The 23,521-nt window shown below is 46.7% G+C and overlaps 1 protein-coding gene across 1 annotated transcript in view; it reads right to left on the bottom strand.

Annotated features, from left to right (window-relative positions):
* The window catches only part of LOC137536961 (zinc finger protein 585A-like), a 76,261-nt gene extending 56,981 nt beyond the window's left edge, over window positions 1-19,280 (bottom strand). The window contains exons 1-6 of the mRNA XM_068259127.1: window positions 19,237-19,280; window positions 10,267-10,350; window positions 10,021-10,174; window positions 9,797-9,894; window positions 9,295-9,439; window positions 521-1,981 (exon numbers count right to left, since the gene is read on the bottom strand). Coding sequence (XP_068115228.1) covers window positions 521-1,981; window positions 9,295-9,439; window positions 9,797-9,894; window positions 10,021-10,174; window positions 10,267-10,299 — 1,891 coding nt within the window. The 5' untranslated portion in view covers window positions 10,300-10,350; window positions 19,237-19,280. The remainder of the gene's footprint in view (window positions 1-520; window positions 1,982-9,294; window positions 9,440-9,796; window positions 9,895-10,020; window positions 10,175-10,266; window positions 10,351-19,236) is intronic.
* Window positions 19,281-23,521: the final 4,241 nt, after the last annotated feature.

The following is a 23,521-nucleotide window of genomic DNA, read 5'->3' as shown; positions in this document are numbered from 1 at the left end:
TTCCACCTTCTTTTTCGTACGTTTTCAATTGCAAAGTGCTGAAAGGTTATTCTAAATAGAAGATGAAAAATTATCACCTAGGAGAAAACACAGGAGAAAAAAGACTAATTGCATATGGGCCCTGGTCGTTACCATACAATAGTAATCCCAAAGATCACACACCAACCTCCAGCAGAGGTGGTGGGTGCAGGACCAAGAAGTCAAAGTCCATACAAGTATCCAAATAAGGTCTGCACACCACTTTAATCACTTTAACAAGAACTTTTTATTGCGCCATCACCACATATACACAATCGATCATAAAAGCGACACTGGTGATATGATCATAACTGTGCCTTGATGAAGGGGACCCTGTATCGGTTTTACGATCGATTGTGTGTATATGGTGATGGAGCATTAAAATGTTCCTGTTAAAGTGGTGTGCGGACCTTCTTTCGATAGTTTTATCACACAATAGATCTGAAGGACAGGGCACTTCTGGCTATAACAAATCTCCCATGTTCTTTGCTTCTGAATCAGCGAGTGTGAGTTTTCTGATGTGAATTTAAATTTCCTTTTGTCTTAAAGCTTTTCCCACACTCTGAACAGGAATAAGGCCGCTCGTCGGTGTGGATTCTCTGGTGTCTCAGCAGCTCCGCGTTAACTACAAAACCCTTCCCACACTCTGAACATGAAAAAGGGCGTTCACCAGAATGAGTCCTCTGATGTCTGATAAATTCTCCTTTCCTAAAGAAACCTTTCCCGCACTCTGAACAGGAAAAAGGCTGTTCACCTGTGTGAATGGGCTGGTGCAGGAGAAGAGACCCCTTTGTGGAAAAACATTTTCCGCACACCGAACAGGCATAAGGATGCTCGCCGGTGTGGGATCGCTGATGTAAATGTAGAGCCTTAATATCAGAGAAGGATTTCCCACATTCTGAGCATGAAAAAGGCCGCACAGTAATGTGAGTCTTCTGGTGTCTGGTAAGCTCTGACTTCTGACTGAAGCCCTTTCCACACTCCATGCATGAGAATGGACGCTCGCCTGTGTGAATGCGGTAGTGTGAAATGAGAGTGCCTTTCGTCAAAAAACTTTTCCCACACTCTGAACAGGCAAAAGGGCGCTCGCCTGTGTGGGTCCGTTGGTGGGACACAAGAATCCCTTTCGCAGAGAAACTCTTGCCGCACTCCAGACAAGGAAAGGGGCGCTCTCCTGTGTGGATCCTCTGGTGCGCAAGGAGAGTAGATTTCGAATTAAAACATTTCCCACACTCTGAACATGAAAAAGGCCGCTCGTTGGTATGGATTCGCTGGTGCACGAAAAGATCTCCCTTACCAATGAAACATTTCCCACACTCCGGACAGGGAAAAGGCCGCTCACCGGTGTGAATTCTCTGGTGTTTAACAAGGCACTCTTTCTGTAAGAAGCTTTTCCCACACTGTGAACATGAAAACGGCCGCTCGCCCGTGTGGCTCCGCTGGTGAATGATTAATGATACTTTCTTAACAAAACACTTCCCACAATCAGAGCAGGAAAATGGACGTTCGCCCGTGTGACTCTTCTGGTGTCTGTGGAGGTAAACTTTCAAGGGGAAACATTTCCCACATTGGGAGCAGCTAAAGGGACGCTCGCCCGTGTGACATGCCTCGTGTGAAAGAAGTGTAAACTTATGCTTGAAACGCTTCCCGCACACTGAACAGGAAAATGGCTTCTCACCAGTGTGGACATTCATATGTACGGTAAGGCATTCCTTCTCAGAAAAACACTTCCCACACTCTGGACATGGAAATGGAGGCCCGTCCTGCCGATTTATAACAAGCCTGGAAGTAGAGGCAAAGCTATTGTCACATTCAGAAGATGAAAATGTCTTTTTATCTCTTGATGAGGCTCCATCTGACAAAGCAGTGACAGGAGGATGTTGTGTGACATCATTTTCTTCTGCAGTATCCCCTGGCTGTGACAAAAGAGGTCCCTCTGAGGTGTTACCAACATACCGTCCATCTGTTGGGAAAAAAAAATTGCAGTTTGAGCCTATGATGGTGGTCAAGCAGTCATCAGTTTCCCAAAGTTTACTAAAGAGGAATGAAGATGGGCATTTCATATGGTGTACAGTATCTCCTCCTCATTTGTTGGGACTATGATGTTATACTGAGGAATGGAGATGGGCCTTTCATATGGTGTACAGTATCTCCTCCCCATTTGTTGGTGCTATGATGTTATACTGAGGAATGGAGATGGGCCTTTCATATGGTGTACAGTATCTCCTCCTCATTTGTTGGTGCTATGATGTTATACTGAGGAATGGAGATGGACCTTTCATATGGTGTACAGTATCTCCTCCTCATTTGTTGGTGCTATGATGTTATACTGAGGAATGGAGATGGCCCTTTCATATGGTGTACAGTATCTCCTCCTCATTTGTTGGTACTATGATGTTATACTGAGGAATGGATATGGGCCTTTCATATGGTGTACAGTATCTCCTCCCCATTGTTGGTGCTATGATGTTATACTGAGGATTGGAGATGGGCCTGAAAAGTGCAATATAAATGTTTTGTGTCTTGTCTTGATCTGGCTACCTATACCTGGGAGGGGGGAATCTGATTTGGCTATCTATACTGCGGTGGGGGAGGTATGGCTACCTACACTGTACTGGGAGGAAGAGGTGGGGGTGCATCTGGCTACTTATACTGTACTTGGGGGAGGAGGGGTTGGGATGCTGTTGGCCAGGGGCAGCTGAGGATAAAGGCCTCGAACAGCAAAAGGTGCAAATCAGGCCCTGGCTTTAAGAAGGACAAGGGGATTTGAACTATGTATAATGGCAAGGAGATTTTACCACCTGTTTAGAAAGGGGTTCTTCACAGAAAGGGCTTGATTCACTAAACCGCGATAACTCAAATAACACACTTCATCAACGATATCACACCTTATCAAAGTTAATACGCCTTATCAAAGTAGCATAGCGAGCGCTACGAACCTGAAGGGGCTCAGGGCAGGACGAGTGGAGCTCTCGTCATTGCCAATTAGCAGGCATAATTTCATAGAGCTCACTATGCTACTCTGATAAGGCTGATATTTGAGTTATCACGCTTTAGTGAATCAAGCCCAAAGAGTGGTTAAAATGTAGAATGTCTCACCACAGGAAGTTGCTATAGCATGCAGGTACATTTAAAAGGGGCTTGGATGCTTTCTGTGCCTTGAAGGGCAACCACAGTTATGACTCCTCGATGTGGGAAGCTGATGCCTCGATCAAGCCACAGAGTTCCTGGCCATGTGGCTCACTGGACACCCTGTGTGTGACCCTGGACTCAGCACCCTCCTTCACCCCCCACATCCAGAACATCTCCAGATCCTGCCTCTTCCATATCTGCAACTCTAGCAAAAATTCATCCCTACCTAGTCCCTGACCCTTACACTACTAAACTTACTGTCCATGCTCTGGTCATCTCCTGTCAGGACTACTGCAATGCCCTCCTTCCTGGACTGCCTGAGACCAGATTCCACCCCTGCCATATGTAATGAATGCAGCTGCCAGGTTTATTCACTCCTCCACCACTCCTCTTCAGCTTCTCCTCTTCACAAGTCCCTTCTCTGTCTCCCTGCACCCCTAGGAATTAAACTTAAACTGCTCTGCCTGGCATCCATCCACCCTACCTACCCTTCATACATCTCAGATCTTGTCCAGAGATACGCCACAATCCACTCCTCCAACACTCTACGGATCAGTTACTTACTCATGAAGCTCCAGGACTTCTCCAGAGCATCCCTTACTCTATGGAACTCCTTCCAGCAGGCTCTCCCCCACCTTCAACTCATTCAAACAGCCATTAAAGGCCTATCTGATCACCATTGCTTACCCAGCATCGTTATAGCTCCATCATCCTCCTTTGGACTTACCCATTCACCCCCTTTTGTGTCCCTCTCCCCAACCCTTTCGCTTGTAGGCCTATTTGGCAGTGCCCTCCTCCTTGTGTGCTCTCGTCCGCCATCATATGGACTCAGTGGCCCATATGCAATTAACTTGTTCTCCTGAGTTTTCTTATAAAAAATACATTTTCATTTTCTTTTTAAAAAACCTTTTCAGCATTTTGCAATTGGAAAATTATAAAAAGTAGATGAAAAAGCACTGTCAATACTTTTTAGAGTATTTTCTTGCTTGTTGGTGACTCAAAATGCCTTATATTGATAAGGGGCCTGATTCACAAAGCGGTGCTAACAGTTAGCACGCTGGTAAAAAACCCTTTATCATGCCTAAACTCAGTTTAGGCATGATAAGTTTAGGTGTGATAAGTTTAGGTGTGATAACTTTAGGCATGATAAGTTTAGGTGTGATAAGTTTAGGCATGATAAGTTTAAGCGCCAACTGGGTTAGCACCGCAGTGCACAGCTGATCAAAAGTTTTACGCTAGCAAAGTCTGGTGCACTTCGTATAAAGTTTAATGGCGCTGCTTTGCGTGCGGGACTTTGCAAGCGATCTAAACTTATCTAAACTTATCATGCCTGAACTTATCACACCTAAACTTATCATGCCTAAACTTATCACACCTAAACTGGCTTTTCACCAGCGTGGTGCAATGGTTATCACGCCTAAAGTCTCTAACTGGGTTAGCACCGCTTTGTGAATCGAGCCCAAGGTGTGAACATATCATCAAGGAGAAAACTCAGGAGAAAGTGAATTACATATGGGCCAGTGACTCTGTCTGCATATGGACCAGTGACTCTGTCTGCATGTGGGCCAGTGACTCTGTCTGCATGTGGGCCAGTGACTCTGTCTGCATGTGGGCCAGTGACTCTGTCTGCATGTGGGCCAGTGACTCTGTCTGCATGTGGGCCAGTGACTCTGTCTGCATGTGGGCCAGTGACTCTGTCTGCATGTGGGCCAGTGACTCTGTCTGCATGTGGGCCAGTGACTCTGTCTGCATGTGGGCCAGTGACTGTCTGCATATGGGCCAGTGACTCTGTCTGCATATGGGCCAGTGACTCTGTCTGCATAGGGGCCAGTGACTCTGTCTGCATAGGGGCCAGTGACTCTGTCTGCATAGGGGCCAGTGACTCTGTCTGCATAGGGGCCAGTGACTCTGTCTGCATAGGGGCCAGTGACTCTGTCTGCATAGGGGCCAGTGACTCTGTCTGCATAGGGGCCAGTGACTCTGTCTGCATAGGGGCCAGTGACTCTGTCTGCATAGGGGCCAGTGACTCTGTCTGCATAGGGGCCAGTGACTCTGTCTGCATAGGGGCCAGTGACTCTGTCTGCATAGGGGCCAGTGACTCTGTCTGCATAGGGGCCAGTGACTCTGTCTGCATAGGGGCCAGTGACTCTGTCTGCATAGGGGCCAGTGACTCTGTCTGCATAGGGGCCAGTGACTCTGTCTGCATAGGGGCCAGTGACTCTGTCTGCATAGGGGCCAGTGACTCTGTCTGCATAGGGGCCAGTGATTCTGTCTGCATAGGGGCCAGTGACTCTGTCTGCATAGGGGCCAGTGACTCTGTCTGCATAGGGGCCAGTGACTCTGTCTGCTATATTATCCTTGCATTGCAATCTGCACACCATTGTTTACTGTTGCATCACTATTTTGTGTACCATTGTTGAATGCAAGAATGTCCCTTTGTAACATTATCTAATGTAATCTATTGTACAGCCCTGCATAATACATTAGCACTTTATAAATAACGTTTAATGGCATAGTGGTTAGCTCTCTTGCCTTGCAGCGCTGGGTCCCTGGTTTGAATCCCAGCCAGGTCAACATCTGCAAGGAGTTTGTATGTTCTCCCCATGTCTGTGTGGGTTTCCTCCCACTTCCCAAAAACATACAAATAAGTTAATTAGCTCCCCCTTAAATTGGCCCTAGACTACGATACATACACTACATCAGGGGTGCCCAATAGGTTGATCGCAATCTACCGGTAGATCGCGACCGCCTGTTTGGTAGATCGCGGCCAGGTGGCCACGTCACATTAAATTTGGCCAATCAGAATGCAAGGGAGGAGAGCGAGGCGGTGCGGCTGAAGAGAAGGAAGCCGCGACATCATGGCTGCTGGGGGCGGCGCTGGGCGCACTGCATCCACGCAGGCTGCCTGGTGCCCGCCGGAGCGTTCCCTCAGTCGTCCGCTGTTCATCTGCACTCCTGGAGGGGAGACTAAGATGAGCCCCAGACGCCGCCACTGGAACTGGAGGGAGGTAAGTGGCCCAGACACCTACACCTAGCTATCAATACTGAAGGCACCTGCACCTAACTACACTGTATCTGGCTAGTTATACAGAAGGCCCCTACACCTAGCTATCTATACTGAAGGCCTCTACACCTAACTATACTATACCTGGTTACCTATACTGAAGGCCCCTACACCTGGCTACCTATACTGAAGGCCTTTACACCTGGCTATCTATACTGAAGGCACCTAACTATACTATACCTGGCTACCTATACTGAAGGCCCCTACACCTGGCTACCTATACTGAAGGCCTCTACACCTGGCTATACTATACCTGGCTACCTATACTGAAGGCCTTTACACCTGGCTATCTATACTGAAGGCACCTAACTATACTATACCTGGCTACCTATACTGAAGGCCCCTACACCTGGCTACCTATACTGAAGGCCCCTACACCTGGCTATACTATACCTGGCTACCTATAATGAAGGCCCCTACACCTGGCTACCTATACTGAAGGCCCCTACACCTGGCTATCTATACTGAAGGTCCCTACACCTGGCTACCTATACTGAAGTCCCCTACACCTGGCTACCTATACTGAAGGCCCCTACACCTGGCTACCTATACTGAAGGACCCTACACCTGGCTACCTATACTGAAGGCCCCTACACCTGGCTATCTATACTGAAGGCACCTGCACCTAACTATACTATACCTGGCTATCTATACTGAAGGCCCCTACACCTGGCTATCTATACTGAAGGCCCCTACACCTGGCTACCTATACTGAATGCCCCTACACCTGGCTACCTATACTGAATGCCCCTACACCTGGCTATCTATACTGAAGGCCCCTTCACCTGGCTACCTATACTGAAGGCCCCTACACCTGGCTATCTATACTGAAGGCACCTGCACCTAACTATACAATACCTGGCTACTTATACTGAAGGCACCTGCACCTAACTATACTATACCTGGCTACCTATGCTGAAGGCACCTGCACCTAACTATACTATACCTGGCTACCTATACTGAAGGCACCTGCACCTAACTATACCATACCTGGCTACCTATACTGAAGGCACCTGCACCTAACTATACTATACCTGGCTACCTATGCTGAAGGCACCTGCACCTAACTATACTATACCTGGCTGCCTATGCTGAAGGCACCTGCACCTAACTATACTATACCTGGCTACCTATGCTGAAGGCACCTGCACCTAACTATACTATACCTGGCTACCTATACTGAAGGCCCCTACACCTGGCTATCTATACTGAAGGCACTTATACCTGGCTATCTATACTGAAGGCACCTATACCTATCTACCTATACTGAAGGCACATATACGTAGCTACCTAAATGTTGGTAGATCTCCAGAACTCTGAAAACTTAAAAGTAGCTAGCTATCTATACTGATGGCCTCTACACCTAACTATACTATACCTGGTTACCTATACTGAAGGCCCCTACACCTGGCTACCTATACTGAAGGCCTTTACACCTGGCTATCTATACTGAAGGCACCTAACTATACTATACCTGGCTACCTATACTGAAGGCCCCTACACCTGGCTACCTATACTGAAGGCCTCTACACCTGGCTATACTATACCTGGCTACCTATACTGAAGGCCTTTACACCTGGCTATCTATACTGAAGGCACCTAACTATACTATACCTGGCTACCTATACTGAAGGCCCCTACACCTGGCTACCTATACTGAAGGCCCCTACACCTGGCTATACTATACCTGGCTACCTATAATGAAGGCCCCTACACCTGGCTACCTATACTGAAGGCCCCTACACCTGGCTATCTATACTGAAGGTCCCTACACCTGGCTACCTATACTGAAGTCCCCTACACCTGGCTACCTATACTGAAGGCCCCTACACCTGGCTACCTATACTGAAGGACCCTACACCTGGCTACCTATACTGAAGGCCCCTACACCTGGCTATCTATACTGAAGGCACCTGCACCTAACTATACTATACCTGGCTATCTATACTGAAGGCCCCTACACCTGGCTATCTATACTGAAGGCCCCTACACCTGGCTACCTATACTGAATGCCCCTACACCTGGCTACCTATACTGAATGCCCCTACACCTGGCTATCTATACTGAAGGCCCCTTCACCTGGCTACCTATACTGAAGGCCCCTACACCTGGCTATCTATACTGAAGGCACCTGCACCTAACTATACAATACCTGGCTACTTATACTGAAGGCACCTGCACCTAACTATACTATACCTGGCTACCTATGCTGAAGGCACCTGCACCTAACTATACTATACCTGGCTACCTATACTGAAGGCACCTGCACCTAACTATACCATACCTGGCTACCTATACTGAAGGCACCTGCACCTAACTATACTATACCTGGCTACCTATGCTGAAGGCACCTGCACCTAACTATACTATACCTGGCTACCTATGCTGAAGGCACCTGCACCTAACTATACTATACCTGGCTACCTATACTGAAGGCACCTGCACCTAACTATACTATACTATACCTGGCTACCTATACTGAAGGCCCCTACACCTGGCTATCTATACTGAAGGCACTTATACCTGGCTATCTATACTGAAGGCACCTATACCTATCTACCTATACTGAAGGCACATATACGTAGCTACCTAAATGTTGGTAGATCTCCAGAACTCTGAAAATTTAAAAGTAGCTTGCGAGCTGAAAAAGTGTGGGCACCCCTGCACTACATGATACATACATAGACATATGACTATGGTAAGGACTAGATTGTGAGCCCCTCTGAGGGACAGTTAGTGACAAGACAATATATACTCTGTACAGCACTGCGGAATATGTTGGCACTATATAAATACTTAAATAAATAAATAAACTGGGTGAACATGTGTATAGATATCTATGTAACTAAAGGAAAATAGTCTATAAATGGCAATCTCATGAGAACATGAAGACCCTTTCAATCTGAATGTTCAAATAAAAGGTGAATCCATATTACTGTTCAAACAAGTAAATCCAGTCCAATAATAACGCATGATGAGAAAATCTAGTGATCCTCCCAACACTTTCTATACCTCCACCTCCTGTTAGTAATAATAATACATTATAGTCAATCTTTTCTGCAGTGGTGATTATGGCTTACCAGAGTCAATATCCAGAGCTGATTTCTCCTGTTTAACTGTCCCCATCGTGTCACCTTCCTCCATAGATTCCTCATCCTCCTTCACAGGTGTCTCTTCTTCCTCTTCAACTTTTATTCTCAAACACGTCAGCTCATTGTTCATACTCTACAATACAAAGGAAAATAGCATTCCTGAAATGTCCACAAGCACACACTGGGTCAACTTTAAAGAATAAAAATGTCATAAACTTTGCAGGTACTGTATAATAAGTGGGCCTGGGGACTGGCTGCCCACACCACCCCTGCTACCACATTACTATGTGAACCTGAAGGTCTCCTTATATAGAGGAGGTAGTGTAATCGGTTTAAACCATGCCAGATTCAGTACTGCAGGTATGGGCACATTTACTGACTGGCTTTACCCTGCAGTCTATTTAAAGAGCAGGTGCAGCTTGGTGAGTAAGCATTGCCTTTCCTTGTGTTTGCAGGTACTTAGGAGATACAGAATCTTAGTTCCACCTACCTGATGATGGTGAGGGGTGGTGTGACCTTCCTGTGGACAATTCCGGGAATAAAGAGGACCTGTACATGTCTCTGGAGGACTTCTGCTAGTGGATTCATCTGTAGGAAACACGTACACTGACTGAATACATTGTGTCTATGTGTATAACAGATGATGGGGGGGGGTGTCTAGGTGGATCCTCCATATGTCTCTCTCCTGTACTAGAAATAAACATCTCCTCTTACCTGGTGCTGTGAGGGGCGTCCGATTCTCCCTCATGCTGTCCTTGTGGATCTTCTTGTGTCCTTCTGAAGACTTCCATGTGTTTATGTCCACTTCCTCATCCTCATCTTTTATCTCTTCTTTAATGATGATTTTGAAATCAGCCAGGCTTTCAGCCTGAAAATATAAAGAATAAATAATAATAGTAACAAAACAGCTAATGTTTACATCAGACCATAAACAATACTAATTATCAATCGTGTTTCTACCTGATCATGGGGAGGGATCTTCTGATCTTCCATCACAATGTTCTCCTTCTGACCCTTATGTCCTACCAGATACTCCCCCTCCACCTGCAATGCAAGAAATTATGAGACACAATGGAGGCAAAGAGACCATCAAAATCATAATCTAAATCTAAAAATATAATCTAAATGAATCTACAGTTAGGAGTTGTCAGTACTTTCTGTTTATATATGGCCCTTGTACAGGTTTTCAGATCAGACACACTATGACACCATAGTCTGTAAGTCTTATGGTAGATGTGATAAACTGATATGCACTTTGGGAGACCTTGAGAAGCTGGAACACATTATGGGGGATGCTGAGAAGCTCGGACACACTATGGGATTGTGTGATCAGAATGGAGGTTAGGGTGGAGAGTGAGGGGCGGGGATTGTGTGATCAGAATGGAGGTTAGGATGGAGAGTGAGGGGCGGGGACTGTGCGCTCAGAATGAAGGTTAGGATGGAGAGTGATGGGGGCGGGGATTGTGTGCTCAGAATGAAGGTTAGGATGGAGAGTGATGGGTGGGGACTGTGTGCTCAAAATGAAGGTTAAGATGAAGAGTGAGGGGCGGGGATTGTGTGCTCAGAATGAAGGTTAGGATGGAGAGTGATGGGTGGGGATTGTGTGCTCAGAATGAAGGTTAGGATGGAGAGTGAGGGGCGGGGATTGTGTGCTCAGAATGAAGGTTAGGATGGAGAGTGATGGGTGGGGACTGTGTGCTCAGAATGAAGGTTAGGATAGAGAGTGATGGGTGGGGACTGTGTGCTCAGAATGAAGGTTAGGATAGAGAGTGATGGGGGGGGATTGTGTGCTCAGAATGAAAGTTAGGATGGAGAGTGAGGGGCTGGGATTGTGTGCTCAGAATGAAGGTTAGGATGGAGAGTGATGGGTGGGGACTGTGTGCTCAGAATAAAGGTTAGGATGGAGAGTGAGGGGTGGGGATTGTGTGCTCAGAATGAAAGTTAGGATGGAGAGTGAGGGGCGGGGACTGTGCGCTCAGAATGAAGGTTAGGATGGAAAGTGAGGGGCGGGGATTGTGTGCTCAGAATGAAGGTTAGGATAGAGAGTGAGGAGCGCGGATTGTGTGCTCAGAATTAAGGTTAGGATGGAGAGTGATGGGTGGGGACTGTGTGCTCAGAATGAAGGTTAGGATGGAGAGTGAGGGGCGGGGATTGTGTGCTCAGAATGAAGGTTAGGATGGAGAGTGAGGGGCGGGGATTGTGTGCTCAGAGTGAAGGTTAGGATGGAGAGTGAGGGGCGGGGATTGTGTGCTCAGAATGAAGGTTAGGATGGAGAGTGAGGGGCGGGGATTGTGTGCTCAGAATGAAGGTTAGGATGGAGAGTGAGGGGCGGGGATTGTGTGCTCAGAATGAAGGTTAGGATGGAGAGTGAGGGGCGGGGATTGTGTGCTCAGAATGAAGGTTAGGATGGAGAGTGAGGGGCGGGGATGGTGTGCTCAGAATGAAGGCTAGGATGGAGAGTGATGGGTGGGGACTGTGTGCTCAGAATGAAGGTTAGGATAGAGAGTGATGGGTGGGGACTGTGTGCTCAGAATGAAGGTTAGGATAGAGAGTGATGGGGGGGGATTGTGTGCTCAGAATGAAAGTTAGGATGGAGAGTGAGGGGCTGGGATTGTGTGCTCAGAATGAAGGTTAGGATGGAGAGTGATGGGTGGGGACTGTGTGCTCAGAATGAAGGTTAGGATGGAGAGTGAGGGGCGGGGATTGTGTGCTCAGAATGAAAGTTAGGATGGAGAGTGAGGGGCGGGGACTGTGCGCTCAGAATGAAGGTTAGGATGGAAAGTGAGGGGCGGGGATTGTGTGCTCAGAATGAAGGTTAGGATAGAGAGTGAGGAGCGCGGATTGTGTGCTCAGAATGAAGGTTAGGATGGAGAGTGATGGGTGGGGACTGTGTGCTCAGAATGAAGGTTAGGATGGAGAGTGAGGGGCGGGGATTGTGTGCTCAGAATGAAGGTTAGGATGGAGAGTGAGGGGCGGGGATTGTGTGCTCAGAGTGAAGGTTAGGATGGAGAGTGAGGGGCGGGGATTGTGTGCTCAGAATGAAGGTTAGGATGGAGAGTGAGGGGCGGGGATTGTGTGCTCAGAATGAAGGTTAGGATGGAGAGTGAGGGGCGGGGATTGTGTGCTCAGAATGAAGGTTAGGATGGAGAGTGAGGGGCGGGGATTGTGTGCTCAGAATGAAGGTTAGGATGGAGAGTGAGGGGCGGGGATTGTGTGCTCAGAGTGAAGGTTAGGATGGAGAGTGAAGGGCGGGGATTGTGTGCTCAGAATGAAGGTTAGGATGGAGAGTGAGGGGCGGGGATTGTGTGCTCAGAATGAAGGTTAGGATGGAGAGTGAGGGGCGGGGATTGTGTGCTCAGAATGAAGGTTAGGATGGAGAGTGAGGGGCGGGGATGGTGTGCTCAGAATGAAGGTTAGGATGGAGAGTGATGGGTGGGGACTGTGTGCTCAGAATGAAGGTTAGGATAGAGAGTGATGGGTGGGGACTGTGTGCTCAGAATGAAGGTTAGGATAGAGAGTGATGGGGGGGGATTGTGTGCTCAGAATGAAAGTTAGGATGGAGAGTGAGGGGCTGGGATTGTGTGCTCAGAATGAAGGTTAGGATGGAGAGTGATGGGTGGGGACTGTGTGCTCAGAATGAAGGTTAGGATGGAGAGTGAGGGGCGGGGATTGTGTGCTCAGAATGAAAGTTAGGATGGAGAGTGAGGGGCGGGGACTGTGCGCTCAGAATGAAGGTTAGGATGGAAAGTGAGGGGCGGGGATTGTGTGCTCAGAATGAAGGTTAGGATAGAGAGTGAGGAGCGCGGATTGTGTGCTCAGAATGAAGGTTAGGATGGAGAGTGATGGGTGGGGACTGTGTGCTCAGAATGAAGGTTAGGATGGAGAGTGAGGGGCGGGGATTGTGTGCTCAGAATGAAGGTTAGGATGGAGAGTGAGGGGCGGGGATTGTGTGCTCAGAGTGAAGGTTAGGATGGAGAGTGAGGGGCGGGGATTGTGTGCTCAGAATGAAGGTTAGGATGGAGAGTGAGGGGCGGGGATTGTGTGCTCAGAATGAAGGTTAGGATGGAAAGTGAGGGGCGGGGATTGTGTGCTCAGAGTGAAGGTTAGGATGGAGAGTGAGGGGCGGGGATTGTGTGCTCAGAATGAAGGTTAGGATGGAGAGTGAGGGGCGGGGATTGTGTGCTCAGAATGAAGGTTAGGATGGAGAGTGAGGGGCGGGGATTGTGTGCTCAGAATGAAGGTTAGGATGGAGAGTGAGGGGCGGGGATGGTGTGCTCAGAATGAAGGTTAGGATGGAGAGTGATGGGTGGGGACTGTGTGCTCAGAATGAAGGTTAGGATGGAGAGTGAGGGGCGGGGATTGTGTGCTCAGAATGAAGGTTAGGATGGAGAGTGAGGGGCGGGGATTGTGTGCTCAGAGTGAAGGTTAGGATGGAGAGTGAGGGGCGGGGATTGTGTGCTCAGAATGAAGGTTAGGATGGAGAGTGAGGGGCGGGGATTGTGTGCTCAGAATGAAGGTTAGGATGGAGAGTGATGGGTGGGGACTGTGTGCTCAGAATGAAGGTTAGGATGGAGAGTGAGGGGCGGGGATTGTGTGCTCAGAATGAAGGTTAGGATGGAGAGTGATGGGTGGGGACTGTGTGCTCAGAATGAAGGTTAGGATGGAGAGTGAGGGGCGGGGACTGTGTGCTCAGAATGAAGGTTAGGATGGAGAGTGAGGGGCGGGGATTTTGTGCTCAGAATGAAGGTTAGGATGGAGAGTGAGGGGCGGGGATTGTGTGCTCAGAATGAAAGTTAGGATGGAGAGTGAGGGGCAGGGATTGTGTGCTCAGAATGAAGGTTAGGATAGAGAGTGATGGGCGGGGATTGTATGATCAGAATGAAGGTTAGGATGGAGAGTGAGGGGCGGGGATTGTGTGCTCAGAATGAAGGTTAGGATGGAGAGTGAGGGGCAGGGATTGTGTGCTCAGAATGAAGGTTAGGATGGAGAGTGAGGGGCGGGGATTGTGTGCTCAGAATGAAGGTTAGGATGGAGAGTGAGGGGCAGGGATTGTGTGCTCAGAATGAAGGTTAGGATGGAGAGTGATGGGTGGGGACTGTGTGCTCAGAATGAAGGTTGGGATGGAGATTTGGGGGGGGGGGGGGATTGTGTGCTCAGAATGAAAGTTAGGATGGAGAGTGAGGGGCGGGGACTGTGCACTCAGAATGAAGGTTAGGATGGAAAGTGAGGGGCGGGGATTGTGTGCTCAGAATGAAGGTTAGGATAGAGAGTGAGGAGCGCGGATTGTGTGCTCAGAATGAAGGTTAGGATGGAGAGTGATGGGTGGGGACTGTGTGCTCAGAATGAAGGTTAGGATGGAGAGTGATGGGAGGAAATTGTGTGCTCTGAGTGAAGGTAAGCAATTTTGACCATTTGGTATTAATACTAGTGATGAGTTGAGCTGGACTAAAGGGATTCCTTGTGTCTCAATAAAGGCAGAATTTCCATACAGCGTATGTACGGTATATCCTCATATGGCTGCTAGAAGGGGTAGAAATCCATCAGATATCTTGATATCTTGGTTAGAAGTGAAATTTGTGCTAAAGAGAAAACAGGCATAGTCAAAAGAAAAGGAAAAGGAATGTTTCGCTGTTGCGATTGTTTGATGTGCCCCTACATGCGGAAGGGAGAGACCTTCTCCTTTAAGATTAGGGATTACATAGATTGTGCCACTGAAAAAGTGATATCCCAGTTACAATGCACATGTAATAAAATTTACATAGGTAAGACATATAGACCGTTAAGAGCCAGAATACAAAAGCATGTTAACAATATCAAGGCCGAATATGAAAAAAGTCCAGTGGCTATGCATTTTAAAAATGTCCACAATTCTGACCCAAAATATTTAAGTGCCATGGGTATATATAAGTTGAACATTAGCCCTAGAAGGGGCGACTTTGATGAGCAGCTTTTGAAAAAAGAATCCCTATGGATATATAAATGCAATGCAATGCAGCCATATGGCTTAAAGAGAATCTGTATTGTTAAAATCGCACAAAAGTAAACATACCAGTGCGTTAGGGGACATCTCCTATTACCCTCTGTCACAATTTTGCCGCTCCTCGCCGCATTAAAAGTGGTTAAAAACAGTTTAAAAAGTTTGTTTATAAACAAACAAAATGGCCACCAAAACAGGAAGTAGGTTGATGTACAGTATGTCCACACATAGAAAATACATCCATACACAAGCAGGCTGTATACAGCATTCCTTTTGAATCTCAAGAGATCATTTGTGTGTTTCTTTCCCCCTGCATCTCTCATGCACTGAAGTTTCAGGCTGCTCTTTTCTTCCTGCAAACAGCTTTGCCCTTGTCTGAATTTCCTCAGTATGTGAAAGCCCAGCCAGCTCAGAGGACGATTTATCCAGCTTGTAAAAGATAAGAGAGAGAAGAGAGAAGCTGCCCTAATCTAAATAATACACAGGCAGTGTGCATAGAGGGGCCTGGAAGGGGGAGTTCATAGCAGAACCACAACACTGAAGAACTTGGCAGCCTTCCAGACACAGGCCGACAAGTCTGACAGGGGAAAGATACATTGATTTATTACAGAGACAGTGATAGTATAAAGTGCTGCAGTAAGCCAGTACACATTAGAATAGCTTTTGGAACTTGTAGGATGATAAAAAACAGGATGCAATTTTTGTTACGGAGTCTCTTTAAATAGTGACATGAACTTGAAAGTATTCTTATGAAGTAACATGGTCTGCATTCTGAAAAAGGTCCACAAGATGGCACTCTCAGCAGCTCTTAGTTGCGATACGTTATGCGTACAAAAATACGTATATACGCCTGCACCTGTATAAAAGCGCTGAGCAGGCGTATATGCGTCATCACGTCTGAAGAAGCCGATTGGGCGAAACGCGTCACGTGGGCGAGCGTCACCACGCTGGTCCTCCCGTGCCTCCGCTCTCTTCCTTATCCAGCCTATGCGCCCGGACGGCGCTGAATAGCGTGAAATTTGAATGGTCGCATCCGCATGGAACAACCGAAGGGCCTTCAGTCCAACGGACCCAACAGGTAGGATACGTGAGTACCGGCTTGGCCGGTTGCTGCCTCCCACAAGTGCTTTCAATCGAGCCATGCTCTGGCAAAAATAGTTTACATGTGGTGAAAAGGGGATGCATTGCAGATTGGTCAGTCTTAGAATACTGTCTGGTTGATGCTGAGGCTGCGAGGTTGTGCATATATACCCATGTACGTAATGAGAGCGTACTTCATTATGAAAGAGGCGTGCTGTAATGGCACACGGGTTGGGCTGAAGATTAAATCCTGGTGGCCTAATATAGCCAACGTAATGGGAGTACCTGTGCCTTAAAGGGGCCTGAAGAAATTATCACCAAAGCAATATATACCGGTAACCTGTGATCTATAGGTGCACCTATAATTTCCGGGTTCAAACCCATTGCAGTTGAGCTATATCAGAAGAGTTTTAATTGATTTTAATGTGTGTTGCGGCTAATATATTTTTGAATTTATAATGAATTAATACATTTTGTACTTGCAATATCTGGCTCCCTATATAGTTTGATATAAATTAGAAAATGACCATTTAATTCGATATCATTCTATCTAGCATGTATGGTGTAGAGAGCCAATCGTATAGGGGTCTGTACGGAATCGGACGTGTTTTAATACCAGTTGCCTGGCTGCCCGGCTGATCCTCTGCCTCTAATACTTGAATCCATAGAACCTGAACAAGCATACAGCAGATCAGGGGTTACTGACATTATTGGCAGATCTGCAAGATTAGCTGCATGCTTGTATCTGGTGTGTTTTTCAGGCAATATTGCAGTCTAATAGATCAGCAGTCCAGCCAGGCAACTGGTATTGTTTAAAAGGAAATAAATATGGCATCCTCCACATTCCTCTCACTTCAGGTGTCCTTTAAGATACTTGGAGTGGGGTGGCTACTAAAGGTGGCCATACATCAGGCAATTTTTCAGGCCAATCAACCTTCCAATTAGAATTTATCAAACGGGGAAAATTGGTGCTGCAACATGTCAGCCCAATCTGATTAGATTCCTTTCAGGCCAGAATCACACTGGAACCCACTAGAGTAGGGGTAGGGAACCTATGGCTCGGGAGCCAGATGTGGCTCTTTTGATGGGTACATCTGGCTCACAGACAAATCAGTGGGGGGTGATTCACTAAGCTACACTGCTCAAGCAGCTCAGCTTATTGTGGCAGCGCAATTAAAATTTTCAAAGTAGGCACGGTACTGCTGTAGCATGCACTACTAACTTACTCACACTCCCCCCAAAACTAACAGCTGCTCCAATTGTCCCACTCTGGACCCTCTCAGGTCCAGTGACTTTGTAGGATGAGATCCCAGCACTTTTATTGGCCAAATAGGCTGCCTGTCACCTTACAGGCAGCCTTTTGGGCCTAAGTGCAGGGATCTCGTCCTACAAAGTGAATCAACCCCCAAGTCAGCTAGCTCATTGTACAACCGGTTAGTCAGTATTCCTACTGTCTGGCTCTCGAGGAAATTGCTGATGTCGCTGAAACCCAAGAGAAGCTGAAGATGCATCTGACACTTCCGCTGCCCGGCGGTTCAACTGTATACACATCACCATAGTAACAGAGACGTGAGCCCTCTGCTGTGCATGCGCTGTCCCAGTTTGAATCATATTGTATGGCTCTCAGGGAAATACATTTTAAAATATGTGGTGTTTATGGCTCTCTCAGCTAAAAAGGTTCCTGACCCCTGCACTAAAGCGATTTTTTGAGCGTTTAGGGAGAGTGAGAAATCGCTAGCGATTTCCCTAAATGCTCTGCCAATGTAAATGGAAGGTGCAAATTCCACAGAAGCGATTGCGATTAGCAAATGCAGGACATGCAGCATTTTGTTAGCATTTGCGCTTCAGTGTAAAGTATATAATCGCCGGTGTAAACGCTCATCAAAACTTGCACGGAGTGATTTTGCTAGCGTTTTGAAGTTCATGTACACTGTAACAAAATAAAAATTAATAGAAAGGACCAATCAGACTTTAAAACGCTAATCGCTACACAACCGCTGGCAAATTGATACACTTTTTTAAAATCGCTCCCTTAAACGCTCAGGATATCGCTTACAAACCGCTCATACAAAACGCTAGCGATTGCGATTAGCAATAGCTTTTTGTAGTGGGTTCCAGGCCTCAAGGATTGATTGGACATGCTGGAAATGCTTTGTCACAAGAACTCTGTCAGGTGCACTGTGGTAACTGCATTTGATGATTGACATACCCGCCCATGCATGATGTCACACACACGGCTGATGCCATGTGGACAGGCTCTCGCGGTAAACCCAGACACAGAACTGACAGTAGAGGAGGCCAGGAATTGCCCCGGCCAACAGGTGAGATTTTAGGGAGCACAAGCACTGTGGGGGACATTTTTATTCTTGGGGGACATTTTTATTCTTGGGGGACAGGCAGATCATGGTGGCACAAATCTATCAGCAACCAGTCTGCTGCGTATGGGCAGACAACAGATCCCGCTCTGATCAGATTTGACCAATGGTTGATCTGCCCACACATTAATGTATGGCCACCTTAACAGGCTAGTCAGTGCTATAAGTCTTATCAAGCAAATCTCTGCAGCCTGGTCCCTGAAGAGATGACTGTTCAGGTGGCCCTCATGGAAGGACTATGGAAAGATGCTCTAATACAGCCTTATCAAGGGTAGCTGAATAACTGAAAAGCCCCATCCAGAGACATGTGAGATGCAGGACTGGGATGAAGGCTGGGAATTTCTCTGACTGATGTGGAGGATAACAATCAGAGGTAACCTCCTGAGAGGCCTTCCCCAGAGTGATAGGGAGACATAGTAGGGTTAGCAGGCAAAAATATAAATGATAATTAAATATAATTATTATTAGAATTTAAATATATAATGATAATATTGTTACCTTCCCTGCTGCAGTGCCAACAATGTCTTCCTTCTGCTTCTTCCCACTTCCTGTCGGCGAGTTCCATTTAGTCTATAGGAATGATCACCATCTTGTGGCGAAATAAGGGAACTGCAGTCTGCGGTCATCATCATTTGCAGACAGGCTCTTGTGTTTCCTATAGTGTGCAAAACGTTACTTCATGACAGTCACAAGAAACGTATCTCAGCAAGCTATTATTTATTATTTTTGTATAGTGGTGGGACACATACCTCAGTTTACCCACAATGGTATCAAATAGATTAGGGCAGACAGGGCTTTAGAATAAATTAACAGAGTACATACATACATAAGAAACATAAAAGTATGAGCAAGTCAAATTTTCCCGATTTTTTGACAGAAAAAGTATTTTAAAGGACAAATGTAACAAGAGTGACATGGAGGCTGCCATATGTATTTCATTTTTCACAATACCAGTTGCCTGGCTATCCTGCTGATCCTCTGCCTCTAATGCTTTTAGCCATAGATCCTGATCAAACATATGCAGATTGGGTGTTTCTGCTGACATTATTGTCAAATCTGACTAGATTAGCCCCATGCGTGACTCTGGTGTGATTCAAACACTACTGCAGCCACATAGACCAGGAGGGCTGCCAGGCATCTGGTATCTCAATACAGTTGTCCTACACCAGAGGTGTAGCAATAGGTGATGCAGGGCTGTATTTAGGGTTTGGGCTCCCCTAGGCACCCCAAACCTATGGCGCTAAAACCCGGCTCCAATCCAGCCCCCCAACCGGAGGACGTTGGCGGTGAAAAATGGGTGTGGCCACAGAATGAAGTGGGCATGTCCATAACATACAGTGGGTATGACCAATTACAATTTCCTAGTAAGAGTGCAGCCCAAAGTCGGTGGGGCCATGTTTTCTCCCCAGGTATGAGTAAAGTGACCCTAAAAAAGCAAATAGGAAATGTTCCCGACCCCCCCCCCCCCCCCCAAAAAAAAAAAAACACACACACATTAGCCAGTGTTCTCTCGCACAAAATAGTGGTAGGTATTAGATTGTGAGATCCCCTGAGAAAAGTCAGTAACATGACTATGTTCTCTGCGAAGTGCTGCAGAAGATGCCAGTGCTATATAAATACATAATAATATGGTAGGACATTAGACTATGGCAGGATTATATTGTAAGCTCCTCAGAGGATACTCAGTGACATGACTACGTACTCCTTGAAGTACTGCTGAAGATGGCAGTACAATATAGTACAATAATATGGCAGCATGGTGGCATAGTGGTTAGCGCTCTCGCCTTGCAGCGCTGGGTTCCCGGTTCAAATCCCAGCCAGGTCAACATCTGCAAGGAGTTTGTATGTTCTCCCCGTGTCTGTGTGGGTTTCCTTCAGACACTTTGGTTTCCTCCCACATCCCAATAACATATGATACAGATAAGTTAATTGGCTTCCCCCTAAAACTTGGCCCAAGACTACGAAACATACATACACATATGACTATGGTAGGGATTAGATTGTGAGCCCTTCTGTGGGACAGTTAGTGACAAGGCAATACATACACTGTACAGCGCTGCGTAATATGTTGGCGCTATATAAATAATTAGTATAAGTACAGTATAAAGTAGCCAGGTCTATAGGTGTCCCCAATGTAGACATACTATAGGTGTCCCCAGTATAGATAGCCACGTCTATAGGAATCCCCAGTTTAGGTAGTAGTCAGGGGCGTAACTAGAAATCACTGGGCCCCCTTGCAAAAATTTGGATGAACCCCCCCCCCCATAGGTGCCAAATAATCGTAATGGGGCAGCGATTCACTATAAAATAATGTAATGGGGCAGCGTTTCGCCATAAAATAATCTTAATGCAGCAATGTTTCACCAAAAATTAATCGCAATGTGTGTAGCATTTCACCAGAAAATAATCACAACGTTGGCAGCATTTCAGCAGAAAATAATAGTACAGTGGGCAGCATAACACCAGAAAATAATTGCAATGTGTGCAGCATTTTAGCAGAAAATAATCGCAACGTGGGCAGCATAACACTAGAAAATAATCACAACGTGGGCAGCATTTCACCAGAAAATAATCGTACAGTGGGCAGCATTTCAGCAGAGAATAATCGCAATGTGGGCAAAATAACACCAGCAAATAATCGCAATGTGGGCAGCATTTCAGCAGAGAATAATCACAATGTGGGCAGCATTTCAGCAGAAAATAATCACAATGTGGGCAGTATTTCATAAAAAAATAATCACAATGTGGGCAGCATTTCAGCATAGAATAATCGCAATGTGGGCAGCATTTCAGCAAAAAAATAATCGCAATGTGGGCAGCATTTCAGCAGAAAATAATCGTAATGTGGGCAGCATTTTAGCAGAAAATAATCGCCATGTGGGCAGCATTTAAGCAGAGAAAAATCACAATGTGGGCAGCATTTCAGCAGAACATAATCGCCATGTGGGCAGCACTTCAGCAGAGAATAATCGCAATGTGGGCAGCATTTCAGCAGAAAATAATCACGAGGGCAGCATTTCAGCAGAAAATAATCGCAATGTGTGCAGCATTTCAGCAGAAAATAATCGCAATTTGGGCAGCATAACACCAGAGTATAATCACAATGTGGGCAGCATTTAACCAGAAAATAATCGCAATGTGTGCAGCATTTTAGCAGAAAATAATCACAATGTGGGCAGCATTTTAGCAGAAAATAATCGCAACGTGGGCAGCATAACACCAGAAAATAATCGCAACATGGGCAGCATTGGCACTTAGACCAGAGGGGCCCACTAGGGGCGCTCTCTCAACTGCAGTATTAACTTTTCAATGGTGCTATGCTGGTAATGATCACGTCTATAGATGTTTTGAATAGTGTTAATCATAAACAACAAACTGTTCCTCTCCACTATTTACACTTCTTATACTGTGAAAGTCCTTTGCAGGTTTTGTTGCGCCATATGAATTGTTACATATAGAATGCTTGGGGGGCCCAATGTTAAACTTGCACAAGGGCCCAACGCTTCTTAGCTATGCCACTGAAAGTGACCATTTGAATAATGATGCTGCACATTATAGTGGTGTAGTGGCTAGCAGGCTCACCTTGCAGGCGCTGGAGTCACAGGTTTCAATCTCAGGCAGGACACTATCTGCATGGGGTTTGTACATTTTCCCCTGTTTGCATGTGTCTCCTCGTAAACAGCAAGATTATGCTCATTTTGTACATATTTGTACGAATTCATGCAGCTTGAAAATAGACCAATCAAATGGCACCTGGGTGAGAACTTTGCATTAGTGATGGGAATTCTGGCTCTTCTCGGAGAATCGGCTCTTCTGAATCGGCTCCCATTAAAGAGCCGGCTCTTACGGTTCTGAATTAAATATCACTAGACACCACTCAGAATCGGAGTAAAAGCCCTGCCCCATCTCCATGACAACTCCAGACTGCATCTCTGACTGGTGCAATCCCTCCTGCTACTGCTCTGCTCCGCCCCATACACTCCTACAAGCTGCGAGAGGAGGACTACATCTCCCAGCATGCCTCAGCGCCCTTTATTACACAGCAAAGCAGAGCTGTGTGGGGCGGCTGAGGCATCGGCTCTTTCAAAACTGAGAGCCGTCTCTTGTCGTTCACAGCAAAGAGCTGGCTCTTAGAGCCGGCTCGTTCGCGAACGACCCATCACTACTTTGCATAATACTCTATCAACTCGGAGTTATTTGCATTTTGTTGACTATTCCTACAAGGGAAATAATTAACTTCTACAAAACAAATTGGCTATAGGCATTTACAGTGCAGTGGTACATAGCGGTGTGATGTAATGACTGCGATGTAACGCGTCTTGCCGCAATGCACCACCTATGTGATGTTCACACAGCGCGGCAGGTGCAGTATAACTGTTACAGGGAACGCAATGTAATGCCCACTGTAAACCTAGCCTTATGCTGGGCATACACGGCGGTGTATTTTCTTATCAATCGAGCCGCTGATGGCTCGATTGATAATTTCCGACGTCTCCAATCACCGCGTGGATCGATTCCCGGCTCGATCCCCATGGGCGGACAATGGGCAAAAACAAAGCGCTGATAAGGAAGTGCCCGCGGGGACGAGGGGGAATCGATCCACGAGCCAACGCGGGGACGCGCCAGCATCGACCCGCTTGTTCGATACCGGCACATTATCGCACCGTGTATGCCCAGCATTAGACTGTAATGCAAATGTGACTACAGACATGCTATGCAAATATGCCAATGAAGCCAATGCTGGATTTGATTGGTTGGTTTTCAACTCTTTGACACGGAAAAT

Source organism: Hyperolius riggenbachi, chromosome 10 (genome assembly GCF_040937935.1).
Source record: "Hyperolius riggenbachi isolate aHypRig1 chromosome 10, aHypRig1.pri, whole genome shotgun sequence".
NCBI lineage: Eukaryota > Metazoa > Chordata > Amphibia > Anura > Hyperoliidae > Hyperolius > Hyperolius riggenbachi.
The sequence above is the reverse complement of the archived record's forward strand: the minus strand, read 5'-3'. Positions and strand labels throughout refer to the sequence as shown.